This window comes from Leopardus geoffroyi, chromosome B2 (genome assembly GCF_018350155.1).
Source record: "Leopardus geoffroyi isolate Oge1 chromosome B2, O.geoffroyi_Oge1_pat1.0, whole genome shotgun sequence".
NCBI classification, from domain to species: Eukaryota; Metazoa; Chordata; class Mammalia; order Carnivora; family Felidae; genus Leopardus; species Leopardus geoffroyi.
The window spans coordinates 66,188,658-66,201,922 of NC_059332.1; the positions used below are offsets into that span (position 1 = coordinate 66,188,658).

At 38.8% G+C, this 13,265-nt stretch overlaps 1 protein-coding gene across 4 annotated transcripts in view; it reads left to right on the forward strand.

The window, feature by feature from the left end:
• KCNQ5 (potassium voltage-gated channel subfamily Q member 5) overlaps positions 1–13,265 on the forward strand; it is a 514,493-nt gene that overhangs the window by 339,216 nt on the left and 162,012 nt on the right. For all 4 annotated transcript variants that reach the window (XM_045498758.1, XM_045498759.1, XM_045498760.1 and 1 more), the window contains exon 2: positions 3,408–3,498. In XM_045498758.1, the coding sequence (XP_045354714.1) occupies positions 3,408–3,498 (91 nt within the window). The remainder of the gene's footprint in view (positions 1–3,407; positions 3,499–13,265) is intronic.

Sequence of the window (13,265 nt, forward strand, 5' to 3'; positions counted from 1 at the left end):
TCCTGTTGTCCCCTGTATTTTCCCAGTCTTTGCAGTCATCACTCAGAATTCTAATTTTCTGTTTACATCTGCTGAATGTTTATTTATTTAATATTATTTAATTTAATTTAAATTGAATTCATTTACATTAAAATAATTTAATAAATTTCATATTTATTTAATTTTCTGTTTATTACTCTTTATACCTCAACAGACCCTAAACTCTGTCAAGGCAAAAAAAATTGTATTATTGTATCCCCATGACTCAGCCTAGTATTATATACTTAATATTTGCTGGTTGACTAAATGGATGAATGGTTGAGGGAAGGAGGAATTAATGAATTAATGAATGTATTTGTCTATCGATAGCCCTTTTGGGCAGCCTGAGCAGTGAAGGTCTTTGGCTTGCTGTCTTCAGATGGCTCCTATAGAAATTCTAGTTCGGAAACTATGCTTGTTAGAAAGGAGTGTAAGATTGGCTAAAGAAAGGGGCAGCTGGGTGGCTCAGTTGGTTAGGTGCTTTGACTCCTAGTTTCGGCACAGGTCATGATCTCATGGTTTGTGAGTTCAAGTCCCACATCGGACTCTGCACTAATGGCATAGAACTTGGGATTCTCTCCCTCTCTCTCTCTTTCTCTCTCCCACTCTCTCTCTCCCTCTCCCCTGCATGCTCACTCTCTCTCTTTACCTACCCCCGCTCTCTCTCTCTCTCACACACTCTCTCTCTCTCTCTCTCTCAAAATAAATAAACTTAAAAAAAAAGATTGGCTCAAGAAAGAAAAGGGGCAAAGTAGTGGCATGAAGGAAAAACTTTAAACAGCACCCAAATATTATCGGAGAAGGAACTAGCAAAGGACTCATGGTATAGATCTGTTTTGAACACAAACGCAGAGATCATGAAGCTACCATTGGGATGCTCTTGGAGGAAGAAGATACCTTAGTGATTAAATAATGCCCTGCTTGCTTTTTCTAATGGTTTCTGGTCAGCCTGGATTCAGAGAGCATGCCTAGATAACAGCCACTCACAAGAGGGGAAACATCTGTCACTGTCTTTATTTGATGTCGTATCATCCTCCCAACTATCTTAGTGATCGCTGAATTTCGTTTTCTCATTAGTAGCTTAGAGGTTTGTAGGTGCACTGGAATTTCATTTCTGGCTTACAATTTCCATTTCATGAAGGCCAATTTAAGGTGTAATTCAAAGTATCCTGAATTGTTAGATACAGGAGTGAAAAGTATGGTGAGTTGTTATTAACAAAGTATACTAGGTTTTTTTCACTAGTAGACTCCTCCTTCGAGACTCATCTATTTGAAATGATAACTCCTTCCCTCTCAGTTTGAAGAGATATAGAGGTATCCCCAAAAGTCTTGCAGAACCAAGAATGTTACTGCCATTCTTATCTATCCACACTTATTCAGCAACACTCTGCGGCAGCTCAAGGACAAACAATGTTGGAACCCTCTTTCTGCTACACAGTCTTGGATGAGTTAAAAAATGTTCTTAATTCTCAGTTTTCATATCTGTAAAATAGGAATAGTGATATTTCTATTTGTGAGGATAACATGGATAACACATGTGAAAGTGGCTTAGCACCATATCCAGCATATAGGAAACCCTCTATGAATGTTAGTCATTGTTACCAGCATACAGAACATAGGCAGTTATGAGCTTCAACTTGACTGTGTTTTGGGATAGGTATAAAGAAATAAAGAATACATGGTATCAGTGAAAGGTCCACAAACTTTTCCTCTAAAGGGTCAGAGAGTCCATATGTTAGTCTCGTGTGCCTTACTGTCTCTGCCACAGCTACTTAGCTCTGTAGCTGTAGCGTGAAAGCCACTGTAGACAATACATAAGCAAATGAATGTAGCTATGTGACAATAAGACTTTATTTACAAAAAACAGACTTCAAGAGCCAAATTTGTTCCCTAGGCCACAATTTACCAATCCCTGGCTATAGGTCCTTGGGAATTCCCGGTCAAATGCTATAGAAAGACTTGGACGACTTGTCAGGGCAAGCCGAAAGGAGACATGGATGAACTCCACTGCCATACAAAAGAATGTGGAAACTGGGGCGACTGGGAGGTTAAGCTCTTGATTTCAGCTCAGGTCATGATCTCATGGTTCATGAGATTGAGCCCCACATCGGGCCCCATGCTGTCAGTGAGGAGCCTACTTGGGATTCTCTCTCCCTCTCTCTCTCTGCCTCTCCCGGACTCATGCTCTCTCTGTCTCTATCTCAAAATAAATAAATATTTAAAAAAAATAATGTGGAAACTGGTATTTTAGGGGAGATTACTCTATGAGCTTCCCAGAGATAGGTAAAAGTAAAAAGTATGTCCTAGAGCAAGTAGCTCAGGGATTGGTGTTTTGTTGTTGTTATTGTTTTCAATCTTGCATTTCAGGATGAGTAACTTCAACTTTAGAACAGAGGCTTCTCCGGGGTGCCTGGGTGACTCAGTTGGTTAAGCGTCTAACTGTTGGTTTCAGTTCAGGTCATGATCTCATGGTTTGTCAGGAGTTTGAGCCCAGCACAGAGCCTGCTTGGGATTCTCTGTATCCGTTCTCTCTCTGCCCCTCCCCCACTCATGCAGGCTCTGTCTCTCTCAAAATAAATAAATAAACTTTAAAAAAAAAAAAAAAAAACAGAGCCTTCTCTTTTTATTAGACATTTTCCTTGGGAACTCAGCTCCCCCTCTGGATCTTGAGAGTACCACAACTTTAAGAATGAAAATGTCTGTAGATTGATTGGTAGAAAATGCTGCTTCTCACTTCTGCACCCTATGACTGCCGTATGAATAGACAGAGCTGAGGAGTCATTTCTTTAGCAGTTTGTAAGGAAATGGAAAATACATGGGTAGCAGAAAAAATCATTCCCTTCCCTTGCCGTTCTTATATTATAAAGGAATGACAAATATCCATAAACAAAATTAGACTGTGAAAATGAGCCAGTGGCTTAGTAGTGGCTTAGAACACTTGATGGGTCACCAACGATGCCACATATGAGGTGGATTCTGCCTCTTTGAAAGGAGATCAGCTGCAGCATGTACTCCTGGGGTAGGATGGCAAGAACACACTGGGGCCTTTCTCAGGATCCCCACTTGGGAAAGGATTTATGGGAAATTCACACATTCTTAGTTGCAGACATTTAAATACAGCATGCAACACACACACACACACACACACACACACACACACACACACAGAGTTCTCTTCATCAACAAAGTTGTAAAGGAACTCTATGTGCACCATACATCATATTATATTTTGACATTCAAAATGGCTAGTCCCTTCCAAGGTTTTTATTATTTAATTAGTGCCATTTCAAATGGGTCTGGTGCTTTAAACTGTAGAAAAGAAATGAAGTCTGTCATGATAAGACAAGTTTCTTATCAGATTTCTCTCTTTTTTTGTTGTTGTTTTACAGTTTTCTCCTTGTCTTTGGTTGCTTGATTTTGTCAGTGTTTTCCACCATCCCTGAGCACACAAAATTGGCCTCAAGTTGCCTCTTGATTCTGGTAAGTGATACATATGAGCAAAAATGTATATAAAGTTTATATAAGAACTGTGTATAATATTTATGCTATGCATTTTATCCCACCACAAAGTTCCATCTAGAAAAAAACAAGAGTTACTGTGAAGTATAAAACTTTCAAAGATCACTGAAATATTGGCCTACCATTTTACCTTTTCGCCAGTCCTCAGGATACATACAGATATTCAGCATTACTATTACATAGCAATATCTTATGTTGCAGTTACATCAAAACCAGAAGGCAGGACTTGGAAGCAGTTTTACTTATGTTTATTTATTACAATAAGCAAATTATAAGAAGAATAAAAATATCCATGAGGTCTCTCATTACATTGCTAAAAATTAAAAGGTAGAGAGCATTTTCTAGTAACTGCAATGTGGCAGTAGGTAAGTGTAATTAGCCAAGAACTAGGAGAATATAGCACCTCATAAGAAAACAGAAGGCTCCTTCATGCTCTTTTCGACCAACAGACTACATTCTGAGTTTTGCTGCTAACACAAGTCACCTGGTAAGAAATTCTGCAGTTAGCTCTGTTTCCATTATGCTGTCAATCCTCAACCATACAGAATTGCTCAATTCATTTTAAAATGGAAAAAGACCCCAAGATATTTTAGTCTGAATTATTCTGGGCCTTTTAAGCTCTTTTACTTTCTATTACAACTAAACTGTATCACTGTATACTCAAATTGCATCTGATTGAAAGTTTGGTTCATTTACATCCATTTTGATCCAGTCACTTAGTCCAAAAAATATCAGACTTGACAGTCTCAGAACTGTCTCAATGAACTATAAGTTGGAACAAGTCACTTCTATAAAACCTTGTGGACTACATAGAAGGAAAGAAAAAGAGGGTATGGGGTAAGCTGCCTTTTATGTGCTCTAATAAACAGATATGGGTTATGTACAGCAATAAACATTTAGTATAAGAAAATTATCCTTACCTTGAAGATGAAGACTGAAAGATCTCAACTCATATAAACTGACTGGAGGGCAGCTGTTCTTGCTACCTATGCTTTCAGTTGGCCAGTTTGTGCTTAAAGTTACCAAGACTTCATCAAGTCTCCGTCCTACATCAGGGAGAAATCATTGTTGAGCCTGGAACCAATCTATCCCAATTTGTTTCCATACAAATTGTGCTCAGCGGTATATTGTTAATGTTGAGGATGCTATTTCAAAACCAAACATAGAAAACAGACCAAAAAGCACACTGGGAATTTGCTTCACTTATAAGGTTTCCATTTGGGTAGCAAGTGGGCTTTTAGCCTTATGCACCCCTTTGATAACAACAAATGATCTGAGCCCAAGGTCTAAGGCACAGCTGGCCTTTAAGTTCATATACAGAATTACAAATAGGAATTTTAGATTGAAAAAGTAAATCTGATTTTTAGACTCAGAAACATGAAAAACGTGGTCTACTGCATGACCAATGATTATGAATGAATGAATCAAGCATTAAGAATCCCATAAAAAGGAGTTTTTCACAATCAGGTCAAGGATTCAAAATGTTAGGTTTACATCGTTCAAATCTCCGAAACATAAATTCAGCCTTTGCTAATGATTTTCTAAATAGTCCAAAGAAACATATTCCTAAAAATCCCAAAGCTGATTTTTACCTTGATTTTTAAAACTTTCTGAGCAGTGAACAAATTCATGAGAGTTTAGTAACTAGGGTGCATTTGAGTAGATAAGAATGTAGATATTGTCACATATTCCTCATTTGTTTTCTTTGTGCCACCTTTATTCAGATATAATTGACGTATAACCTTGTGTAAGTTTAAGGTATGCCACTTGATGATTTTATACACATATATATTGCAAAATGATTGCCACAATGAAATTAGTTAACACTGCATAATCTCACATCGTTACCATTTTGTGTGTGCCTGTGATGCAAACTTCTAAGATCTACTCTCAGCAGTTTTCAAGTATACACTACACTATTATTAACTATAGTCACCATGCTGTGCATTAGATCCTCAAAACTTACTTATCTTATAACTGGAAGTCTGTGCCCTTGGACCACTTTCACCTTCCCTGCCTCAACCACCAGTCTTCTCTGTTTCTATGAGTTCAGGGGTTTTTTGTTTTTTAGATTCTACATATAAGTGAGACCATACAGTATTTATATTTCTCTGACTTATTTCACTTGGCATAAGGCCCTCAGGGTCCATTCATGTTGTCACAAATGGTGAGATTTCCTTCTTTTCAAGGTTGAATAATATTCCAATGTGTGTGTGTGTGTGTGTGTGTGTGTGTGTGTTTTCTTCAGATATATACCCAGAAGTGAGACTGCCAGATCATATGGCAGTTCTTTTTTTAATTTTTTGAAGAGCCTCCACACGGTTTTCCATAGTGGCTGCACCAAATTGCATTCCCACCAACAGTTCTCTATTCTCCACATCCTTTCTTGTCTTTTTTATAATAGCCATTCTAATAGGTGTGAGGTGGTATCTCACTGTGGTTTTGATTTGCATTTCACTGATGATTATTGATATTGAGCACCTTTTCAATTGAGTACCTGCTGGCCATTTGTATGTCTTCTTTCCTCCCTCAGTCTTGAATGCCTTTGGATTTAGCAAAGCAGAAACCAGTCCCATTTGTTTTCAGCAATGCAGTAATTGCTGCAGATACATGTTCTCAGAAAGGTTGTTCTACTTCCCTAGGGAGAGTGCTTGCTTACTCTCCTATTGTTGCACTATAGGGATAAATGGTCAAGGTGTATGTTTTAAACCAAAGCGCACTCTTAAAACTTACCTAGAAATATGCAGACTGTGTTGCAGGTCTAAGGTTTCCCTGATGTTATTCTTCTGCATCAACATTTCTCCAAGAAATATGTTTTATTTAAAGGTTTCATGCTCTCCTGAGTTCGCTGAGTGAATGCTAAAATACACACACACACACACACACACACACACATACACATCATGTAGAAAAAAAATAATTCAAGTATAAGCTTTGTTTTTATTTTTGTATTTAGTAATTAATAAAATGAAAAAGCATGCATGTTTTAATTCTTTTTCACAATTGGTTAATCTAGGATATCATAAAAGTTCAGTTGGTTGTAAAATATTGGAAAAAGCCAAGAGATACCTTCTTAATGGTTTAGGGAATCTCATTTATCCTTTTAATATGTATGTTTGAGACAGTTAATCTGATTTGAAAGTCTGTCTATCCTCTGAACATCTAATCAAACAGAATTCATAGAACACAACTCTGACTAGCAATGTTTTTAGTTCCCAAGATAAAATATATCTAAAGAATTGCCATCCAAATAGTCATATGAATGGCTTTTAAAATGTTTGCAAAAATTTATAATAAAATCACTTTTGTATACTTTTGGCCACAAATAAAGCACCAGAGAAATAAGTTTAGAACAACTCTATATAAATCATGCATCACGGTTGTATATTTTTTCATAGCTCTGTCCCATGTGGGTTTTTTTTTAACACTTTAAAAGATGTTCCCATATTCTAACTGTAATTCCATTTCTGTGCAAGTAACAAGCACCCACACTTCTGACGGAGCACATGACAGGCCAGCTGGCTCCTGGACAAACTTGCCAAGCCCCTCTGTGACATTCATGCTTTCCACCTGTGTTTGAGGGAACCAGTCTTTGGATTTGGTATTGCTCTCACAGAGTCTTTGGCGCTCCGTCTCCCATCCCAAGGGAAGAGGCCTCATCATTCTCATCTAGAATTGCACTCCCAATGCTACTTATAAACTTGTGACTTACTGGCCTTGGTTACCAGCCAAATGGATACACGCAAATTCTGTGTGAATTTGCTCTTTTATTCTTCCCAGTTGTGTGGACTGAGGTTTCATACTATGTACCAGGTTCCCTTATGGCTCTCCACAAAAACATGGCACACAGCCCTAACAATGTGGTGTAGACTCTGGAGCTGGGTACAATGAGTTCAAATTCTGCTTCTACCACTCTTTATATGTGTGCCTTTGGGAAACCACTTCTCTGTGCCTTAGTTTGCTCGTCTGTTAAAAGTGGATAATAATACAGCCTACTTCATAAAGTTGTTGTGAGGATGAGTTAAATTCAAGTGCCGAGAACAGGGCTCAGCACAGAGAAAGTTGGCAAATATTGTAACCACTGGTTCTTCCATATTAGTGAAGCCTAATAAGGACAGTGAACAGTGGAATATTTGAAATTGATACATTTGAGAAAATATCACACTTTTTTTTTTTTAATTTTTTTTTCAACGTTTTTTTTTTTTTTTTTTTTTTTTTGGGACAGAGAGAGACAGAGCATGTACGGGGGAGGGGCAGAGAGAGAGGGAGACACAGAATCGGAAACAGGCTCCAGGCTCTGAGCCATCAGCCCAGAGCCCGACGCGGGGCTCGAACTCACGGAGCATGACATCGTGACCTGGCTGAAGTCGGACGCTTAACCGACTGTGCCACCCAGGCGCCCCAATATCACACTTTTCTAATAGAAAACAAGGATCTTTGCTAGAATTTTCTCACCACAAACACGGCTAATTATGGCAGCTTTCTTTTTTTTCTATGACAGCTTTCTATACAAATGTGTTCATCTAACTAAAAGTGACTCCATGGCACACATTCACCATGAGGCCTGTGTTCATAACAACCACTTACTTTTGGTGACTAATGAAACAGATTTTTATTGTTGTAGTTCTTTGATAAATGCATCTGATGAAAATGCTCACGGCTTCGTAAGTTCTTCCCTCGGTATCTGCATCTGCTGGGTGCAACGTGAGGCAGGGATAACTAGATCTGCCAGAATGGCTTGCTCTGCCCTCACTCTGCGGATAACATGTATCAACTCAAGACTATAATACAAAACTGTGTACCCACATACCAAAGGCAATTCAAAGCTGGTGTTAATTTCCTATGTCTTGTAAAAAATTCTTCAAAACTGAAGGGGAGCTAGCTAGCGTTTTTTTAAGTACCTTTCATTTATCCGACTCGTTGATTTCTTATTAAAACAAAAACAAACCATAAAAACGTTCAATTTAAGTAGTAGTCCTCTCATTTACCAAATAGCTAATTACATTGTGTAAGATCATGCACTGGGTCTAAGACAGAGCCAAGATGCCATCTTAGGCCTGGCTGATGAAAAGCCTGGGCTGTCTTCTCAGTAGCCAGCAACCTCATATTCTCCTGCCTCTTAGTCAAGACTGACAGGTACTACCAAAGTGCATTTGCTACTGCTCAGTGAAGCAATCACAAAGGTGTAAGGCTTCTTTTGGGCTCTCTCTCTCTCTCTATATATATATGTCAAGTGATGCCTACAATCCTTTTACTTAGAATAAGTTAGGTTTTTTTTCATAGAAAGTGTACTTACTAAGTTATCATAAATGGGTATATCAGTTTGGACCACTATAAGTTCTTTGTATCAAGAATTCTAAATACTGCTTTGTAAACAAGTAAAAGCCTGATCTGTGGGGTAAATAGTCAAGTATAAAGTTGTATTTTCTAGTCCCAGCTCACATTGCTCAGGTTATCGTGGTGCTGTTAAAGGAAACTCTTCTATTTCCAGGTTAAACTATTGTGGAAAGTTTTGTTTTGATTTGTCTTGATTTCCTTAGCCTGAGGTCATATATTTTAGCATTTTGTATCCCACCTTCTTAAGAACAATGCTGTTTAGAGTGCAGTTCCTCTCCACTGGATAACTTCTGGCCTTCCAGATTAGTTTTAGAGTAGTCATTTTAGGGCTTTAAATGCAGGTTGTTCAACCCACTGAAAATAGATGATCTCTCCACTTAATGAAAGTGATGTGTATCATATGTAGAATTTTCTCTGAAGGTGGTCATTTCTAAAACTGCCCAACCACAAGCAATCAAAAGAATGCCATTATCATTTTAAGGAAGCTAGCAAATGTCTTAGTATATTTGCTTCTCTACCCTCCTGCTGTGTTAGAAAGACTCCAAACCACAAATGGATTGTGCAAAGCATCTGGTCGAGTACTCAAACACATGGTCAAATATTCAGGTTTTCCCAAACATCTGGGTGTTTGGCACCTTCTAAACAGAGCATATGCAGATTTGCTAGTTTGCTGGTTTTGCTTCATGTAGTGAAGCAAACATGGGTTTGCTGTTTCTTTGCACAATGAATCAGTTCCTGAATGTGTATGAATCCAATTTCGACAGATCTAATTATATACTAAATGCACTAGTGGAGCTTACTATTTAAAGAAAATCTGTAGTGAATTATTTTGTAAGGTGAACAGTCCCCTTAAAAAGCTAATAACTACATAATTAATCTGTGTTGCATGTTTGTTTTCTTTTTCTAATATGGTTGCATGTGGGTTTTTTTTAATTGCTATATAAGCATCCATCATCTAACATGGCATTGAAGAATTAGAGGTGTGGCCACTTCCCATCTATCAGTATTAGGAGCGTGGAACATCAGCCACAAACACATGTACTAGTCCTTGCAAAGTAGAAACGTTTGTGCATAAAATTATATGGGTTTGATGTAGAAGATTACATTAAGTCTCTACATTTAAAGTTCTGGCATTAAACATTATAAGAGAAGATAACAAAGGATAAGGATAAGAATCCATTTGAGGATATTAAATCGTATGTTTGTAATGGAAGTGACAGAGTATGAGATATTAAGCAGTCAGATATGAGGAATGAGTGATCCTTCTTTATGTTTATCACATCTCTGTAATTTACTGCAGAAAGCTCTCAGAATACCCCAATGAACATTGAAAACTGCAATTATTTTCCTTTGCTTGTCTTTCATCAAGAAAAATGCAAATAAACTTTCAAATGATTCATGGAGACTAACAATCCTCATCAATCTGCTGATGACTGAAAAGAAAGAGCAGGAGTAGTTTAACACCTACGCTGAATCTTAACTGAGGGATAATAATATAGTAAGTTATCCTGTGAAAAGTATTTCAGATACCAGAGAAAAGGCTTGTTCGAGTTAAAGATAATGAAATTGTGCCTGAAAAAGACCACATCCCCATCTGTAGTCAGGAAAGCAAGAACTTTACATATTTCTGATGTGAGTATCAGTGCCTGACCAAGTGGCCAATCTATCACAGAGCCACCCTATGAAACTCTGTTTCCAGACTTGAGGAGCAACACAGCAGACATCCTTAGAACTGTGAATGAACCACACTCCATTAGGTTCACGCCAATGCTGATGTCCTGAGCTCCACAAAAGTACATTCAGCTGAGAAAGAGAGAAGCAAGGTGATATGATGAACACCAGAGGGCTCCTAGAAAATAACAGAGTCCAAGATGGTTGGCAATGGAAGGAAGAACACTCTTCCCTTACTACCCTTCCAGGCTTAAGTAATGTCCACCATTTGAAACCTGGGTCAAATTTAGTTACTTGCTCTTCCTGGAATAAACTGTGTCTTCCTTCTAATTTCCTTTGGCATGGGTTACTTGACATTGTATCTCCTCCCTTATTCATTTATTTAACAATAATTATGCAGCATCCATACAAGCAAGGCATTCTGTTGGGTGCTAAGGACATGGCAATGAATAAAATAGGCAAAATCTCTGTCCTTATGGAATGCACATTTTTATGGGGAAGATCTACAGTAAACAAATTTTCAAATTGATATATTAAGTGTTATAAATAAAAGGAAAGCAAGAAAGAGGAATGGATAGTATATTTAGAGAAGTCCACTGGAAAGGGTTGCATTATAGCAGAGACTTAAATGAAGGTGAAGCAAAAAGCCATGCAGAGATTAGAGGAAAGAACATTCCAGGCAGATGGAACTTCAAGGATAAGAGCCTTGGGCAGGAGCATACCTACTGAGCCAAGGAAGGGCAAGAAGCCCAACAACAGCTGAAGGAGACTAAGCTGGGGGTGAGTGGGGAAAAATGAGGCACCGGTTGGACTATAAATTTCCTGGAAAGAGGCTCCAAAGCCAATTCAGCAACAGCCCTTAATATGGTGGTACCTGGTACTAATTATCAATAAATATTCTATGAAAGAAGAGGGCCAGTTGTTTAATTGCACAACATCAATATTGAAGTTTCACAGTATCGTAGATATAGCACCAAAATTAAAACAAGATGCAATACCTGACCTTAGAAAGCATGGGAGTAGGATTGAAGCCATTTAGGAAGCAATTGAAGTCATTCATACGAAGCATGATGGAGCCCTCAACAAAACAGATGCACTGTGAACTGAGGAGAGGAGATGAACTAGAGCAATATAGATGGTTTAGAGGTTAAATCAAAACTGTAAATTCCGAATCATTGGTCGGTGCCTCACAGAGAGTCTGGGGAGGGCTCTTCTCAGAAGTGAGATATTCTGCCCCTTGCATACTACATAGCTCCAAATTGTTTGTTTCCTGCCTCATTTCAGATGCTATCTTCTCTCTGTAGATTTCCAGATATTTCCCTGGATCCTGACTAATTAATTCACTGCAGTTTTAACTCAAATATATATTAAAAGTTTCCTATACTCCAGTCTGTGCCAGGGACTGGAGTCTCAAATACAAATAAGACATTATCCCGCCCTGGAAGGATATCATAAAGTATATTCTCATCTACAACCTCTGACTGAGTCTAGAGCAAATTAAAAGCCTGGAAATCATGGGTTTGCAAAGAATAAATGGCAAAATTAGGAGATGAAATAAAAATGGGTTAATTTGTCATTTTTTTAATTCCCACTTTGAGACATAAGCACATGAGAGAATATACCTTTCTCATCTGTTTCTCATAAAAGTCACAAATAAGATTATCAAAAACTATTTTCAATATAGATTACTACGAATCGTACTCCTGTATTGAATATTGGGTTAGTGCCGTACAAAACCAAAAGCTGGAAGCAATGGGGTGGGTCCCCTTTCCCACACAGGCAAACATCAGGGGTCACAGTTAGGGTGAGAAGACACATCACACTTCTGCAAAGTAGATTAGAGAAAAATTTTCCAAGCTGTAAATGGCAGCTTGACAAACACCATTACAGGCTGGATTCAATGAAAATGCTGCAGACCTGGCTTCCTCTGGGGCTATAAATCACAATGAATCCACAGAACATTACTGGAAAATGGAGAACAGGAAAGAGACTGCGAGGGTGACAAGCCCTCCAGCCTTGGCTTGCCCGCAGACTAATTGAGGGAGATTCAGTGCTGCAAGATCGCAGCACCATGGGAAAACCTGGAAAGCCCTCCTCCCGAAAGAATACAGAAGAATAACCTTCACAAAGAAATGCAAACCCCAGACCCAGACCACCTTTGGGTGAGGTCAGGAGTGGAGAACGTGAGGAAACACCCTCTCCCCGAAGTGCAAGTGCCAGAGAGGACCCACTCTCTCACCCTCCCCACCAGTCACTCTCTTGAACGTTTTTTTATTATTTTTTAAATTTTTAATATTTATGTGTTTTTGAGAGACAGAAAGACAGAGCACAAGTAGGGGAGGAGCAGAGAGAGAGAGGGAGACACAGAATCCGAAGCAGGCCCCAGGCTCTGAGCTGTCAGCACAGAGCCCAACGTGGGGCTCGAACTCACAAGCTGCGAGATCATGACCTGAGCCAAAGTCAGTAGCTCACCAGCTGAGTTACCCAGGCACCCCATGAACGTTATTTTTTAAATCAGGTGAAATCAAGGATGACTCAACGTCAAAAGCAATCTTAAAAGAAAGAGGGGCGCTTGGGTGGCTCAGTCAGTGAAACATGCAACTCTTGATTTCAGTTCAGGTCATGATTCCAAGGTCGTAGGATCAAGCCCCATGACGGGCTCTGTGCTGACAGCATAGAACCTGCTTGGTATTCTCTTTCTCTCTCTCCCTCTGCCCCTC